General features: G+C 41.3%; 1 protein-coding gene across 1 annotated transcript; it reads right to left on the bottom strand.

Moving 5' to 3' along the window:
* Positions 1–589: 589 nt before the first annotated feature.
* s1pr5a (sphingosine-1-phosphate receptor 5a) lies at positions 590–4,076 on the bottom strand. Its single transcript, XM_072368943.1, has 2 exons — positions 3,757–4,076; positions 590–3,117 (listed from the first exon to the last, which is right to left on the bottom strand). Exon 2 carries the CDS (start codon positions 2,860–2,862, stop codon positions 1,669–1,671), a length of 1,194 nt encoding a protein of 397 aa, XP_072225044.1. The 5' UTR covers positions 2,863–3,117; positions 3,757–4,076; the 3' UTR covers positions 590–1,668.
* Positions 4,077–18,649: the final 14,573 nt, after the last annotated feature.

Genomic DNA, 18,649 nt, shown 5'->3' with positions numbered 1-18,649 from the left:
CCTGTTTCTGCAACTTCATCAATACCTCAGCCTCAAGTGGTTTTAGCAAGTGGTTTCCACGGAGGTGGGGTTTTGTCACTTCACTTGCCTTCTCTGTTTCACCCTCTGCACATTTTAATCAGACTTTGTAGCTTCTGTTTGGCACAGTAATCACTTTTTTTCTTCTTCTTTTTTAAGAGCTGCCTCACTGTTGGACTAGACCAGGGCTGTTAACGATTCATGTGAATTCAGTACTGAACATCAGTGAATGTACGTAATGGAAGGCAAACAAACAAAACCTTTTGCACACATTGACACGGTTTTGTTCACACAAAATGTATAGAAGCCATCGCAGCACACTGCTCAAAAAGGGCTTTTTAAAATCCATATTTGGTTTTAGAGACACAGGAAGAGTGACGGGCGGAGAGAGATCCTTCCAACGTGAACCACTGAATTGTTTTCAAGTAGTTTGTTATCCCTCCACGTAGCTTATTTTTCGCTTTGACGTTAGCTGTAGTGTTATATCCTCGTATGTAAGCCGCTTTGGATGAAAGCTTCGGCCAAATGCACAAACAAACAGAAACATCCAGAGAAATGAGAAACCAGCATGTAAAAATCATTCATGTATATTTATTCAGTGCACATATAAAACTGTCATCATAATTTAAATGAGGGTTTTACAAAAACAAAACACAGCTCAGGGAGTTCATAGATATTTACAAAGCTAAATAGATTGTTTTATCTTTACATTTCTTTACAATATTACATCTATGCACACTCATTGATTAGGGTTTTGAATGCTGCTGTCATTTGGGCCAAGATTGAACCTGTGCTCTTACTCTCACACACAAGAAAGGAGGAGTACATGCGTATCATTTCACAGAATAAAGACGAGCCCTCTTTTAACAGATAGTGATCTTACAGGCTGTAATTTTTGACTGCCGTGTTCCAGCCTATTAAACTGAGAAGGCGTCAACAAGCCTCTGCTGTCAGCTTTTATTGCTTTAAGGTATTTATCGTGTGTTGCTACATATATTAAAGGGACCTCCATAGCTGCAAACCACCCGACTCGGCCCTCCATCTGACGTCCTCAGTGCGTCTCCTGGCCACCGAGCCTCTGATGTCCCAGCATCAGCTCAGACCAAAAACACATGGCAGAAATTAAATGGTTTTGGGTGTGGGTGCTCCATGTTTGCAGCAGTTTATCATTACATGCTACAAAGGCAACGAGAGATAACGGGTACATCTCATGCTCGGGCTGGATGTATTTATGTGAAACATCTACGGACAGTCTTTCATTTCTCTTCATGCGCACGCACGGAAATGAAATGTCCTTTTTATACCAGAGGGAACATCCTCTGACTAACACTGGCCTCGCTGAGGAGTCTGAGAGCCAACGATAATAGTTTTCACACAACAAACTTTTGGCTACGATTAAGACATAGATATTTAGGGGTTTTTTTGTAAGTGAAGGAAATATGCATATGAAAGTTTAAAAAACAAACAAAGTAAATGCTTAACCAGAAAAATCTTTTTTCCCAGTCTGGACATCATCACAAACGCTGAGCTGTCCATGAGGAGTGGTTCAAAGTGCAACACAAAACTGTCTTTAAGGCATCTCTGCTATATTTGAGGTCCAGCTTTAGTCTGAATGCTTGCTCTCACTACCGAATCAAATGAGCCTCCGTGTCATGTCTTAGACATCCTGGGATAAATGGCTTTAATGGTAGAGGGTGTAAAGTTACCGGTGGACACTGTCGTCTCTAGTCCCTCCAGTCTGTGAGAGGCTGCATCTGTTTTACTGGTGCTGCAGTCTAAGAAGGGCATCCCAAACTTCTTCACCTGTCCGTCATTAGTTAAGAGGCAGTGCCAGCAGAGCAGCCTTATAATGGCCTTCCTCATGTCCTTGCTGGTCAGCGTGTAGATGATAGGGTTGAGAAGAGAGTTGAACATAGCAATACCCAGGAAATAGTCCGCCTTTAAGAGTACCTCACAGCTTTTTGCTGGGCAGCAGAAGTCCAGCAGGAGGAGGATGAAGAGGGGGAGCCAACAAGCGATGAAGACTCCCAGGACTATGGTGACCGTTTTCAGCAACGCCAGGTACTTCTGGGACTTGCGGTACAGACCTTTCCGCTGTGGAACCGAAGCAAGGCGCTGAGTGTTGGACTTGACGATGCGGAAGATCCGGATGTACAGCACCACGATGGACATGAGGATGGCGCTGAAGATGGTAATGCAAAAGAGGATGTAACTTTTGGCATAGAGGGGCAGGACGGTGGAGCACCGGTCTAGCTGCCCCATACAGTTCCAACCGAGGACAGGCAGGATGCCCAGGAGCACGGACAGCACCCAGCTGGCCCCGATCAGAGCAAACATCCGCCCCTGTTTGTCTCCCTGGTACGGCTTCATCCTCACCATGGTGACATGGCGCTCTATGGCGATGGCCAGCAGACTGATGACCGAGGCAGCCAGCATGATGAACACACCTCCCTCCCTCAGGAAATACAGCACTGGAGTCATGTGTAATGTGTTGGCACCAGATGTCATAATGTTGACCATGTAGGTGAAACCTGCCAGTAGGTCTGAGAGAGTCAAATTGCCCAGTAAATAGTACATGGGTATATGGAATTTCTTGTTCTTCCAGATAGCCAGAAGCACTACAGCATTTTCTGCCACAATAAGCAGGCAGACCAACAGGAAAGCTATGGCCTCGGGTTTGAGTCCATCTTTGTACTTGTTCTCCTTTAGCTTGCCTGTGTAGTTGTAGTGCTCTATGATGACTGCGTTGCTTTGGTACTCACGAAACATCTGAAGCATTCCTGCAGAGGGAGACATGGGGCCAGCAGATGGAGATTGAGCAGCATGGAAAGAATCAGTGGTCATTGTTGGGGTTCTGGTGAAGTTGATGTTTTCTTTCTTTTCTTCGACTTTTCTGGTTTTAAAATCAGATCCACGGACAAGATGTTAAAAAGTCCCGTAGTTGCGCATTCTTGCGTATCTTGGCACGTAGGTGTGCGAGGGAAAAAGCCTTCCTTTTGATGCTATCACAAAGGATTTCCTGTGGTTAAAGAATTTTCCCCGAAGAAAGCTTTTCTTTTCAATGCCTGGAACGCACGCAAGGAGGTGATGAGAGCCAACCTGCATGAAACAAGGGAGAGAAAAAGAAAATGGTTATTAATGGGCAAAAATAAACATGAGAAGGAGCTTCTAGGAAGTCCAAAATATCTATTTAAAAGGCTATAAGCAGCAGGAATGATGTTAACATTCCTAATGGGATGGAAAGTCTCCAAAGAGGAAAAAACATCCTTTGCTGTAATAACTGAAAGAACTGTAATCGGTTCAAAGACAAAACCAACTTCATCTATTTTTATTCAACAATCTAATTTTCTTCACAATCTTTTTTTTGCCTTGTTCGCCTTTTTGTTTCTTTTATTTATTTTGTACTTCTTGAGATTTGAATCCATGAATAACATGGCACCCCACTAAACTAAAACGAGAAACTGATGCAAAACGTGCATACATATTTTTGCTGTTTTTTACCCTCAAATAAGCGCTCGCGTGCGTATTTACGCAACAAATATCCAAACCGACCGAATCCATTTTTTCTGTAGAAAGGCCTAATTATTCAGTGTGTTTTATCTGAAAAACATACAAGTTCAGTTTTAAGTGTCATTCTGAGAAATACATCTATAGCCCACTGCCAACAGCATGAATTCAAATTTTGCTTATCCGTATTGTAGAGAATCATCAGAATTTAAATTTAGGAGAAAAACTTACCGGGCATCAAAAAAGCCTCTACTGCAAATGTCCAGAGGAAGTTTTGGACCGAAATGATCCAACGGTCGCAGGAGAGGACGCAGGAGAGGACGCTCTGTCGATCACCGCGCACCACAGCCGCGTGCGAGTGTGATGTGGGAACAGAGGAGGGCAGGACTGAACATGCAGTGGGTTGGTCTACACTCTTTGTGCCCTTCAACGATTTTCCTCCCTCCTTCTTCTGACCCCTTCTTTTCTTTTTCTTTTTTCTTCCTTTCTGATTTGCCCTCAGGAGAAATCGGAGCTCGATGACAGAATAACAGCTTCTGCTTGTCACTGCAAATATAAGAGGGGGGAGAAATATGCATCTTATCAGTTTACCCTCGGGTGGCTTCAAAGCCAAGTGCAGTTTTCTCTTCTGCTCCTCTTGAATGAAGTGCAATTATGACTGGATGCTGCCTTTCAGGTTCGGTCATATATGCGGAAATCTTTCTCCTTCCCGTGGCTGATAAAACAGAGGAGTATGTATCCCACGAAACTCAAAAAGCGACGAGTTAATTTTTCCGTTGGGGAGGGAAAAAAACGTAATTTGTAAGAGTGCTGGCAGCTGGGTCTGTTTTGCTGCTCAGGAACCCCACATTTCAGAAAATAACTCAGATAGGCTTAATCTGTAATTATCTTCTAGCTCACACATCAAAACTCACTTTTTTTCTGGGCAAACACGGCCTTTTTATAGAGCTTGTATTTACACATCTCCCCCAGGAATTATTGAAAACACATTCGCGTTTCTGCTTTAAGTCATGATGTGTCTGATATAGTTTGATTAAAAAAATTCTAATCTACCATCTACAAGATGTTCTCCACTTAGCTGAAAAGTCTGTTTTTGGTGTTTGTGTAGGCTACCGTGCGCCTTTTGCCGTGTGTGTCACGTACAAGAACCCAAAGCTAAATGTTTTATATGAGATTCGATGATATGTTGCTGGAGATTGGTGTTTGTGTTGTGAGACTTGCTAAAGAAATTAAGATGGCGATGGATTTCCGCACCGGGATTAGTGGCGCCCTCTCATTACGTTCCCTATCACCATAGCAAACACAGCTGGAAGGATGCAAATTCCAGGGAAAATAAATGAATAATTAAATAAATCCCAGCGTGAGCTACTTTCCAGAGCACTTCCAGAAAGGATTGGTCAGTTCAAGGATGACAGAAACAATTTTAGATAACATGGATTTCCCAGGGAGTTCCAGATTTTTCTAATATTACTTTTCCCTCTGGTTTTCATTTTTGAAGATTTAAATAAAAAAAAGAGTAAATACAAACCAATCGAATCACTAATCTAGGAGAAAATAATCAGCAGAATAGTGACGACGGTCACTTGTTCACAAACCACACCTCTGCTGTGTGCTGCTCATGGCTCATGAAAGTGAAAGTTCTTAATCTTCTGAGGCGGCCCCCGACAATACACCGCCTCCAGTAACGTCAATAAATATGAGTATTTAAGTCAATACTGTAACTGACACAGTTCTGCTTGTTCAGTTTCATTATCTCGCTGTTTTGTCACCTTGGGAATTGGCCTATTTCTAGACTTTGTCAATAAACAGCTTATAGTGGTCACATCACTGAGCAGAACAACGAGGAAATTGCGCAAGGCCAGGGTGGATGAGCGAAGTGCTGGACCGGGCCTTCTTCAAACAGGAAGCGGGCTCATTGTGCCTCGAAAGGAGAGGGATATCCTTGACAAAAAACACAGATGAAGTCACTCTTCGGCTCCGACACACAGGACAGTCAGAGTGTGACTACATAGTGACGTGCAGCGAGCAGTCAGCGCGCATATTTGGCATCTTACTCATTTCTTCGCTCGGCAATGAACAGTTTATGAACACTGTTTTGTCAAGCTACCGTTTCTGGTCTTGTGGCCTGTAGGCCCACACTTTAACCTCAATAAAATGGGTAAAAAAAAAAAATAATTCTCAAGAATTGTTCTTATTGTAACAGCCTTTCGCCACGCCTGCTGGTCTGGGGCTTTTATTTACATTTTCAAAAACACTTCAAGTCATTTCCAGCTGGAGTCTGCCTGGTTGTAGATGCGCGGAGCCCACCCATCTGATAACAGGCTGTGGTGCCCTTCTCCTCACGACACCTATCAGCCAGGTGACAGTTAATCCCCCCACCCCACACCTGCAGTGACACTGTGACAAGCTCTCAGTGTGCTGCCTCTGATAAGTTAACACACAAAGACATGACTGCAGGACTATCGACTCTGATCTCCCTTCTTTTCCCACAGTGGAGAGCTGCGCCCTCGCTGCGCTTTGCCTCAGGCCACAGGGAAGCTTTGCAGCTCAGACTGACCAGTTCAGACCCACCCAGTTGTCTCACATCCGAGGGAGACCTTTCTGTTTTCAGTATGTTCTGTCCGGCACGGCCTAAGTATTTTTTTGTTTTTTTCCTGTGACGTTAGTGTTCTCGCAGAAAGGAAGTTGCTCATTCCTGCTGTTGTCATGACAGTCCATTTTAGATTTACCGCTGTTTGCGTGACACCTAATGTTAGTTGCTATTTGTGTGACATTGACATTTATTCATTTTTCTTACATCTATAAGTGTTCGGCTGCTTTGTCTTACACAGGTGATATAAAGCACCGTTGCCGTGTAACAGGCACTTTTAAAGGTTTCAGTTCACAGTTTTGTTGCACGACCCCAACAGCATTGCGTGGAATCGCATATCAGAATAATTTCCCCGCCTCACAGTAACCCCAACCCTCGCAGCCACATGTAATGTCAGTCTTTAAGCATTCACACCTCTCTGAATAAAACCAGGCTAGTTGTTGATGCTTTTTTTTTTAACCAAATGCAGAACCGGGGTGTCAAGAGCTGAGAGTTGGGTAGGAAAAAAAAGAATTCAAGTTTACTGTAAATAGGCAGCAGTGTTGCTCATCTTAACACAACACTTGCAACAGATAGACAGGTTCTGTTGTCGATGAACAACATCTCCACACCAGTTCTTCTAAAGTTATCAGATTATTTTAATTGGTCAGGGTCCAAAGGAAAAGTTTGTAACGCTCACTCTGCAAGAAATCAAATGGTCACGGTCACAGAACAGTTGACATCAGGGAAGAGTTTTGTCAGATGTCTCTCTTGACAGGAAAGACTCAGCTGAGGCCGTGTATTTTTCTCTGTTAGTGAGAGGTGCATCTGCTGTGATTGAGTATAAAGTCTAATGTGCTGTCCAATGCTCTCCTTGCTGCCAGAAATTTATGGGAATCCCAGAAATAGCATGCCTTTGTCAAAGTCCGGTTTCACTGCCACACTGATTCATGTGCAGCTGTGCTAGGCTGAGCCCTCTCTTTGAGCTCCTAATAAGGGGAAATAGGGAGAACACATGTAAATGTTGGACATGTTTCTTTTCCGCTGCTTCCATGCTGCAGAGGCAAACTGCCTTGCAGCGGGTCCCAACTCAGAACTAGCCGGCTCTAAAACTTTAAACTCCAGCTTTTTAACAGCACAGTTCTAATGTAATGGTTTCCACATCATTAAAACAGATGCAAATCTTCAAAAGTGGCCTCCAATTGTTGCAAAAAGTGTCATTTACATACAGTGTGCTTTGTGGAATGTGTAAATTCTTTCACCAGAGCATAACATCTAATAATGTTTCTGATCGAGGGCCTGTGTTTTTACAAGGGCAACACACTTGAAGCTGTTCCTTTGTGTTAAATCCAGACAGGCTTTTGTAAAAAGCCTCTACGGAGGGAAATGCACTTTATTAGAAATCTATTTATTCCCAAGAGGAGATTTGCCTCAGGAGTCAGGCGGTGAAAAAAAAGAGTTTTGTTGGATATAGATGCTATAGTCAGTGGGGATTTTCTGGCACAAATAAACACAGGAAGAGACAGTCATTTGAGACCGCTTTGATTAGACATAAACTTAGCATATTTTAATGTAAGTTTTGTCTATATGGAAACATAAACATCCTCATTTCCTATTTAATCATTCAACCCTTCTCATCCTCAAGCTGGCATTTTGCTTCTTTACAGCTCCATGCTGTTTTCATTCTGCAGATAAATGATTGTTTAGTCCTTTTGTGCTTATTCGTGACTTTGTCTCAGCCTACTTGCAGCTGTGTTTATCAAAATCCACAATGGCGTCAGTGAAAGCTGAATTCCACAAGCTTTGCAGAGCTTGGTTTTGGACCAATCGCTACGCTTTCGTGGCTTTTAGCTTTTGTATTTATTTTTAAAGGAAGATAGCTCACACAGTGGTGTTGAAACAAAAAATTCTCTTCACACATGAACCCCAAGTTAAGACCCGATCTCTCATATACTCAGGGGTTCCTCTTCCAGACATTCCCCACTGGAAAAATGTAGCTCATAGTTGGCACAACATAATGCAAAAAGAACACTAAGGCCAGCTACAAAGTTTCTGCATCCGCAAATCGTCTAGAACCTTGCAGATGCACATGCAGTTCCCCTCATATTAGAATTTGGGTCAGCTTCACCAAAGCTTCCCATCCATGTACATGTAATATGTCTACCTGTACACTGTACAGATTCGAATTATGGTTTATGATTATGATTTCAAAGCTTCTCCTCAAAAAAGTTGTTTTTGTCCTTTTGCTTCCATCTCTTTTGTTTGGTATGTTTTGAGTTTTTGGGCAGCTGTACCTTGTTAGGTACATTTTCTATTCGTGAACCTCATTAACTTGCTGGATAAACTACGCATGAATATAGTCCATCTAATAAAAAGGTATTTGTGTTGCGTAATGTCAAGAAAATTTTAGGGCATGTGTAAAAACAGACGCTGATGCAATGGTAAGAGGGGAGTAGATCTGTGTGTGTGTTTGCTTCTGAGTATAACTGTGCACCTAAGACTGCAGCCAGTGTCAGTATGCTTTGCAAAGTATACAGACTAGCAACAGTGAGAAACTCTATAGCTTCTAACTTCATCTCCCACCATCGCCAAAGCCCACCAAATAGATAATTCATGTATTGTTTGTTTGATACGTGCAGCAAAAGAAAGGTGAAATTGGCAAGTTTTGGTTTCACGTAGGATACATACAGGAATATTTCCTGCCTTCTCAAATAAGGTAACTCACTCAAGTAGAGACGACAGGAAGTAACAGCCCCTAATCAAAAAATAATTTGTCCCACCACCCTCCCTTTTGTTTAGCAATCTGTGTTGTGCATTTCTGGTTCTCATGCTAAGCTATGCTCAGCTAATCCTCTGCTAGCTGTAGATTATGTGAGAGCAGTATCAATCCTTATGATCTAACTCTCCTGCAGGAAACAATTAAGCCAAGAATTTTCTCAAAGTCAGCTCTCAGCAAACTTGTCTGTTTTTTTTTCTACACATACCCTCAAATAAGCAAGCTAAAAACACAGTGTTTATCTGTGTTCATAGCTATGCAGTCTTTTGTTCTTCCGCAAACCAAAGCACCTTTGTTTCACTTCATGTGCCATTTTTCAGACATTTCTCTCTCTGTCTACGCATTCCCACATTTTAACATTTAACCTTTCACCCTTTATCTGTTTGCAGTCCTGCATTCTCTGATAAACCTCGAAAAAGTCACAGGGTCACCTTTTGATAAAGAGTCATTCTTTCCTTATAGGGTTTCTTAACATGTGTTGAACATCCAAAAAAGAATGACATGATCCAAACCAAACTGCAAAAATGTGTGATGATCAGTTTGAAAACTTTTCCTTATTCCTAATAGATTCATATTTTCAAGTTTTCCACAGGGACAATATCTTCCACTAAGACTGTCATTTATAATACACTAGCTCTCATGCACTCATCACTGACAGGCTCGCTCATGCCTTAATACATATGTAATTTTTCCACATTAGCAGTTGTGGGGGTGAGATGTGAAAGAGGCAGTTTCATGAAAGCTTGTTTTGTTCATACAGCAGTGGTTTGGGATGAGTTCATCTTGGAGGACAGTATGGAAGAAAGAGCAAAAGAGTGTTCCCACGTCTAGCAAAACTGAGAAGAGTATGTGTGGGTGGGAGGGGAGATGTATGACCGCCTGCATGATCGGTGAGTCATGAGAATTTGTAACCGGTCTTTATGAGATTTCTTCAAACCTCCTCATTTTTAGAGAGCCAGCAAGCTGACCAGTGTTCCCGGTCAGGGGTCAGATTCTCGTAAGAGCTCCCCTCACTTCAACACAGGGGCAGCGTGGGCATGCAGCAAGAAGAAGAAAGTCATAAAGAGTTCCTTTTGTGTCATGATGATGTTTGGTGGAAATTCAACTCTCATCCCTGGTACAGATCCTTTGCTTTGGTCTTTTTTTTCAGGTACCAAAAGAGGAGATCGGAGTTGGAATTTCTCTTAGCTGAGTTGTGTTGTTTATTGGAACACCGAAAACCACATCTGCTGAGTTTATTTACTGTTTCTTAGAGCACAGAGCATTTGATCACTTCACCAGGGAGTTTGTTGGCAAATGAAAGCCTGCATTGGTATATAGAAATCAAGCCAGACAGGAAAAAGTTTGGGACAGTTTAGTATTGCAATCACGCAACAGCCAGTCTGATATTCTTGGGGTGTCACAGATATCAGCCAGACAGAGTGCATACAAGGAGCCTATCACTGAATTAACAAATGATGTAATGATTGGTTTTAAGGGACTTAGCGGGATAGTTAAAAATACCCTATTACGACACTCCATTGTCCACATTCAATAGCTCCTACCTTTCAGCATACACTGGCCATTTGCCACATACGTTTCTATTCCCCCAGCCATTGTATCAGTGTTTCTCCTCCAGAGAACATAAAGCTGTAAACTTCACAAGAGACTGACTTCCTATGAGGAAGCATTTTCTATGATGATTTGCAACAAAATGCAAGGAGGCTGATAAGGTGAGCGTCAGGGCTAGATTGGAGACGTTGCACCCGAATGGCCAGATTTTTTTCAAGTGAAGTAAAGCTGTCCAAGTCACCACTCAACATGGTAACAATTTGCTGCCAACTAAATTAAATGCCAGCTGTTTTCTCTGTGATTTATTAGGTCAACCAGGAAAAGGACAAGGGCAGTATTCCTCATTAGATTAAATGGGTTAGTCGTGTAAGAGTGGATTAGTGTAACAACAGATTCTAACTAGGATGGGTTTGGCATTTTTACTCATTTTTATATATATGAGTGTCTCTTGCGTGAGTTTGTATCAAGTTTGGCACTCTTCGACTTGTTCTGTGGGGAATTAAGTTCCTGTGGCCATAAATAATTCAATTCGGAATTCCTCAGAGATTTATATCATGTAGATAAAGACAGATTCTGTTAACCATAAGTGGCTGCTGGTTCTTTGCTGTATTTCATCTCTTTGGCGCCTTTTAACTGGCTAATCAAAGCTAATCAAATTCTTATTTATCACAGTGCTGCGTGTACAACAGGATTATTACAGCCTACCGTGTTGCAGTAAGGTAGATAAAGCATTTTTATTGCTACAAAGCAGTGAAAAATATTTGACTTGGACATAAAAAACAAGATATCTGTACACCATAAAGTCATATTTCCTCTTTGCTCTCCTTGTCTGTTGCTCTGTTTGTACTTTTTTTTCTTACATTTTCTTTGTAAATAGAATCTGTACGATGTGGCTCCCAAAAAACCCCCAAAACTGTACAGAAACCCTTCATTACAAATGAGCTCTCTGAATGTGGAGTGGGCCCGTGAAGGGGGAACCAGCAGGCTGTTTGGCTCACCCAGACCATCACAGAGGCCAGGCTGGGTATGTTTCTCTGATCCTGTATTTAACTGAAACCAAAAGTATTGTTGTTCCCTCTCTGGTTTCAAGACACAGAAATAAGAGAGGAAGAAAGAGAAAGCTGGGCCAGTGGGATGCGCTTTGGATTTAGAATTTCTATGTGCTTCAGTGCTTTGCTTTGGAGCATGTGAGTTGTTTCTAATCAGTCTAATAGCTGCAATAAGGAGGATGCCTTTTTAAAATGACTTTTAGGTTGATCTCTTTCATTGCACTTGCAATATTTTGGATCAGGGGTAATTTATAGTGGTGTATGTTTTGTTTCACGGACGCTCCTCTCTTGAATCAGAAATATCTGTTAAAAGTATTACAATACAATAACCTTGTGCACGCAACCAGCATAACAGGTCCAGCACTCACAGCACTGATAAACTCATTAATACAGGAAGTGAATTGTTACAGATTTTGTAAGCTCTTGTGTTTTTATTGGCTGACGAACGTCTGGAAGACATTAAAACCAGCTCAGTCTGGCTCAAACACACACATAATACACATAAAAAAAGTGTGCACGCTCACACGCTCACACATACTTTATACATGTAACAAAACCCGCCGTGTGTCATAGTGTGACAGCTGAGTTGTTGAAGCTGTATGTGGGCTTCACATTTGTACTCCAGTGTGATTCTTTTGCAACAACATCTGCACTTTAAATTCACTTTTATCTGAAAACACCAAACTTAGATCACACACCCACACATTTCCATTCTTGTACACGCAAACAGACGTCACGCCTCCTCAGGCACATTCGCTCAGCTTGGACACTATACAAGTAGGTGCAGTTTATTCACAAGCTTAGATTCTTTTCCGCATCGATTCCACAAATTTCTCCCGTAGAGGGATGGAACATCACTTTTTCAAAAGATATTCCCTCTACTGGTGTTCAACATGTCACTCCAAAATCTCTCATAGGTGTTTGAATCTTCTCAGATTGGGATTGTAAAGGATTTAGAAAGTGAATCATATTATTTTCATACTGGATAGACCACTTCGGATAAGGATAGAAATGTTTCATCACATGTTTTTTGCTGATCACTCAGAATGACTTTGTATGAGCTTGCAGCGAGTGTTCCCCCCTAAGGCCAGAAATGATTCACATGCAAATGATATGTCAAGGCAAAGCCTGGGAAATTAATGTTACGTGTGGTTATGTCATGTGCTGCAGAGGCAATGCAACTAGACATTTGAAGTCCTTCAAATCATCTGCCATCAAATAGCTGCTGTCACTATTTCTGCCCCCATCTCAACATAAATATAAGACAGAGTTTCACTCCGGTCTCACAGCAAAATGTGAAATGGTCAATAAACAGAAAGCTTTTCATTAATACCGATGAAGACTAGGCACTGTAACTATGTTACAATGATGATTGTTTAATGCAAACAATGAGGTTTTTCCAATCTTAACCACCTTGTTTTTAATACCTAACCTTAACCAAATCATTTGTAATGTGTGAAACAGTGACAAAACAGTCAGTGAAAGAGGTAGAAATGGTGACTTAATGCCAACATGACATCTCTAAGTAACTTAACCTAAAAATTAGAAAATTAGTAGTGGTCAGCATGGGACTCAATCTTGGCTCTTCCACATGGCAGTTGTGTATTTACTACCATCATCCATCCCCTCCAAAGTTTTAGTGACATTTTCATATTTTGCCGTAAGACTGGGTCGATTATTTGCATCCTCCTCTAACATCCATTATACACAAGCAAATATGCACCCACAACAGAGCCAGTCTTCCATGTGAGTGCATGATTAAAGATTTGGCTAAAGAAGACAAAATACTCCCAAACTATGCTTCTGTCACTCATCACAGATCCAACTGGTCCCATAAATCTTTCACATCTCTTTTGTTGAATTCAGTGCTCCATGAGAGGAAGTGGATGCTACTAATAACACAGCTAATAAGGGCTAAAAGTTTTCCCGAAGAGAAAGTAAGATATCTCTCTTCCTTAAAAGAGATATACTACCATATATTATGTCTTGTCAGATTTCTTGCCTGTCACTCTTTGGTGATGTATTGCTTGGGTATGTGGCAGAAACACGGAACAGTCGTGAGACAGTTGCTCTCAGTGATGCATGCTTTGGGATTCTGGGTAGTGTAACGGTGACAGAGCCTAGCACATGGCAAACTGGAGACCTCCTTCCACACAACACCCAACTGGCTTTTTATTGTGGCTGTGAAGTTATGTGAGGCATTCCATTGTAAAACCAAGCCAAGACACAAGGAGCATTTTCTCTCCAGCCTAATGTGCGACCTTTGGGGATTAATAACCTTGCATGAGAACATTTGCAGCTTTAGGCACCTCAGCCTCAGCTTCCCAGAGAGGTGCAATTGTCCAAAACTGACTTCATCTGGATGCTTTGGTATTGAGAATGCACAGCTCCAAGCAGATATATTACTTTTTTATTAACATTCCTTGGAAAGTTGACAAGGTTCTGATTCATCTCATCTTAGTGGACTGTTTATTATGATGTCCAGTGTAAATCTAGAGCTAGTAAAGGTAGTTTAATTTAACACATGGTCTCTGTTAGTATTATCATGATTAGTCTTTGGTCGCTGAGATTGAATGTGCTTTAATCTGATCTATGGAAACAGCTCCAGAACTCTCGTCTTGTATCAATTCAAGGCAATCATCTCCCAATCCCTTTCCCACTATCCTCACTGTGAGTCATGTTTATGCTTGATTCTCTGACCAGTTTTAGGCAGATGTTGCCCCTCAGCACTATAAACAGATCATCACAGTATTCAAGTTGGAAGATGTTTAAAGATCAGACAGGGTAAGTTTGTTTAAATACAAGGTTTTACAGGAAACTCACATGGGAGATGACCAAGCATAACGGGAAGGATGGGGAACTGAGTTTGATCTCTGTTTGGAGACCAGCGGTTTTAACGTGATTGTCCTGTGTCTAGCCAGCTCAGTCAATCAGAGCCCCTGCTGCTGTGTGTGTGTGTGTGTGTATGTGTGTGTGTTACGTTTTCTGATCGTCTACACAAAACGTGGCAACGTCTGGACGGCACATGTAGTTTTTACTGGAGTGTACATGGCAGTACATGCTGAAGCGAAACAGGAAATCAGAGTTTGCAGGTCATTTGTCAAGATTCTCCCAAGGCTCTATCCTACACACATTTTGTACCACAGCCAGCTATTAAAATGGTATCCACTTATGTTACTTGCTCCAAAGACTGTTCATCCTGTTTCATACTTGGTATGTGTGGTAGGAAATGGGCAGCTTTGCAATTAATGTTGCGCTCTGTGGCCTGTCATTAAATCCATTAATCAGTGTCACTGACTGACAGAGAATACTGAAGTTAAAAGGATGCTTCAAGAAATTTCCTTTAACCACTGGTCTTTTTTATATTAGGCCTGTCTCTGTGTATTTAAGACTAACATTCTTGGCTGTTGAGGGGATAGTTGTGGGAGCACTATTCTTGGTTAATGTGTTGATGTAATGTCATATGTCATGCTTAGTTTTTGTTATAAGATTTCAAATATAGTTTAACATATTCCAAAACTATATATAGTTCATGCCAACAAGATAAATTATGTCAATATCCCTATTTGTCCACCGTATGACAAAAAGCAGAGTTAATTCATAACTCCGCAAAAACACAGAAAACTGAGTATAACAGCTGGTCTATTTCTGTATAAATGTGGCTTATCGCCCTGCAAACTCTTTATGAAACGTTGTGGTTTCCCATTAGGTTAATACACTGCCTCAATATGCTGTGCGCAACTGTGCACGCACCTGTTTTTACGTAAGTGACACCATCTATGGAAGGGTAGGGGACATGTACATTGAAAATGATTTGTCCTACCCTGCCAACAAAGGATCATGATGTAATATTATGTGCTAATTTTAGCTTTAGTGTAATGTCAATGAATCATACAAAAGTTGCCTTTGAAGAAGAATGCAAAGAAGAAGGCCAGTGGAGGAATCCCCTGAAAGGAATCTTTCATTTAAAATTGAAAATTTTAAATTCAGTGCCAGTTCACCCATCAGTACACCACTGTGTGTCTGAATCTCAAGGGGTCAAGTTACATAGATACTCGATCAGGGCATCTGTATCAAGTCTCCATCGTAACTGGTTAAAATTGGTGTCCTCTTCCTGTCCTAAATATTCAATTCAGTGTAAGGAAAAAACTTCCTGTCCCCATTCTGAACCTTAACACTGAGCACTTTTCTGAACATATCTATTAGATATCACCATATGAAATTACTCAGAGTAAGAACACATTAGCATGCTGGTGTTAGCAATTAGCTTAAAGGGATATTCTAGTCTTTTTGATGTGGGTTTATGTGAAGTAGTGTTTATCTGCAGTGGACATCTGACAGAGTGCTCTAACTTTAGAAAAGCTGAGAATGATTCACTGACAGATGAGATAAGCTAGTCAGCTACTAATGGATACAGAAGACTTTTTGCAAACTAGAAGCTCTTATACATCAAACCAACATCAAGAACCAGCACCAACCAACATCGCCATCGTCAGGGCACACAAATAGTACTCAAACACACCTTAGAAACCATGTCCGAATATTAGCAAGAACGTACAATCTGCATTTGTGTAAGACAATATAACCATTGCACAGAAAGGGGCAGTCATCTATTTACAGAATTCAACTAAGGAAACTGGAAGATTGCATATTTAAAAAAAAAAACATTAAAAAGATTATTGTTTACTAATTACCATTGTTATTTGCTCACCAAAGAAGTTTGTATATAGTTTGAGAATGTGGCTGGGGAGAACTCATGGATGTCAACAGCCAACAGAATGCTGTGTAATTTTTTTGCTTAACAAAATACAGTTCTACTGTAAATACAACGCCTGAAGCCACCATAAGGCACTGTAATAGACCACAATATAGCTGCTTTGAATTTTTTCAGTTTTGAGTTGTCTTAAAAGGCAAAATTTTCTCCTCTCCCGTCCACATTTTTCTGTCCCGTCAGTGCCAGTCCCTGCTTCTCCAAATTGCGAATGCTCTGACCACCACTCCATTGCAGGTATGACTCAGACACCTTATAAGAACTTCACACAGCCATCCATCGATTGTCTTCCACATGTCCAAGGTCAGGTCGCTGGGGCAACAGGTTCAGGAGAGAAACTCGTACATCCCTCTCCCCAGCAGCACTTTCAGCTACTCCTGGGTGATCCCAAGGCGTTCCCAGGCCAGAAGGGATATTTAATCCCTCCAGCAAGCTCTGGGTCTATGCCGGGGCCTCCTCCCAGTTGGACGTGCCTGAAAAACCTCCAAAGGGAGGCGACCAGGAGGCATCCTAACCAGATGCTCGAACCACCTCAACTGACTCCTTCCTCTTAAAAACTAGAAAAAAGAAATCCCTTTAAAGCATGACCTCTTGGTGCTTCTAAGTTGGCTATAGAGTTCCTTAATGTATTAATACTCCATATTGTTGCTTATTTTTGTGTAAATGTTTTCTGTCCACTTTTATGCATGACAAATGTTTGCAACTGCAGTACAAATAAACTATATAAAGGATCCAGTGAGGCTAAACTTTATCTTAATCAGAAAACAGCAGGTGTCAGCAGGTATTTCTGTGTGATTTCTTGACGGCATAAAAATAATGATATTATATAGAATCATTCTCCCATTCTTTCTTTTTGAACTAATGCAGATAAAGACGTGTCTAATTTACTGAGTAGTTAGGTTTAGAACCTCTTAATCCTCTTTTAAATAAAAGCAATAAACCCCAGTAGAGAGAGATACTGTGAGGAACTGAACTAGCCCTCTGGTTTTAGACCTGCAATCATTTGGGAAGTTTGCAAATGGTGGCCTGGGTATTTCCTCAGGAAACTGTGGCAGAGAGAACGTTTGACTGTGGTCCATTTTTTGTTATTTGTGGTTTTACATAATCCACATTTTGAATGTATGTGTTTCTGTAAAAGGAAGAAAAAACTGAAAAATATTGTCATACTGTCACACGTCTTTTTGATTGAAATGTAACAGTACCTTCTGTCAAAGTTAGTATGTTAAATGAGTCTTTGTTGTCTTGCTGCTTCACTTCCGTCACTGTCTGGAACAGCAGGTCTGCTCCTTAAGTGAGGCAGGTGGTCTCAAATAGAAGGGAAAAGAGACAAAGCAGCTGAGTCACTCCTTGGAATTTCAATGACCCCCCCCCCCCCCCCCCCCCCACCACCACCACCACCAAATACACGCACACACAAAAACACAGGTTTGCACATAATAAAACACAGTCTTGCAATCGTGCACCGTTTTGTACCAGACGGACTCCACAAATTGCTATTGAGTCACAAACTGGTGTCAGAGTAAGCGCAGACAAGCAACTGAGATGCGTATAACTGAGGAAACTTGCACTGAGAAGCAGGTCACTGACAGAAAACAAAGGGAGGATTTGTTGTTTTTTTCAGACTCCTCGCTGTGACTGGCTCTGCTGCGCAGTGTAAAAGTAGTCCTGGCAAACAGACAACCCTTTCTGTGCTTGTATCACCTCTAACCACAATTTTCTATGGTCTTGTATCATCTCTGCAATGCAGGGCACTGAGCCCTTATAGCTATTTTTAGTTATGGCTGATGCTTTTACTTTCACATGCGACACAGGTAATCAAACAACTCGAGTCCATTTTCAAGCAGACTCCTACAGCATTACATTTGAACCGAGCAGGGGCTTTATTTCCCCAGCATCGTATCTCAGCCTTTAAAGTTAATAAACTGTAGTGACTTATTTCTGTATTCTACAATAATATGGTGTCACATAAAACATTTGTTATGTCAGAACATAGCGGTATCAGTGCATTTAACAAGTTGCCTCAAGTACAATGATGTAACTTGACGAAGCCCTCCTGAGTGTGTCTGGGTGGAGCAGGTGTTTGGTTTGGCGGAACATAAAACATCACACTTGTTGCACCATACATGTTCTCACTTGTGACTGGAAAATAAGTGTTAAAAAAAACGTAGATCTGTATACAGATATTGCTGTTTAAATTCCAAGCTACCGGTTTTTTTTGCTGTTGTTGTTTTTTGTGTTAAAACAATTAACTACGTCTTCTGGAATTTTTCAGCAAGAAAGTTTTACATGGGTGAAGCTTAAAGCTTCACTGAGCCCAGATGAACCACGTGAGCATTTAACTGTGAGAATATTTCAATAGTTAAAGGAATTAAAGTACGGTAAGCTTCAGAATCAAAGTTTGTACTGTG

Source organism: Leuresthes tenuis, unplaced genomic scaffold (genome assembly GCF_036924035.1).
Source record: "Leuresthes tenuis unplaced genomic scaffold, fLeuTen1.0.hap1 SCAF_17, whole genome shotgun sequence".
NCBI classification, from domain to species: Eukaryota; Metazoa; Chordata; class Actinopteri; order Atheriniformes; family Atherinopsidae; genus Leuresthes; species Leuresthes tenuis.
The sequence above is the reverse complement of the archived record's forward strand: the minus strand, read 5'-3'. Positions and strand labels throughout refer to the sequence as shown.

Coding starts and splice junctions, on each gene's coding strand:
- s1pr5a (XM_072368943.1), bottom strand. CDS start 2,862: ATGACCACTGATTCTTTCCATGCTGCTCAATCTCCATCTGCTGGCCCC.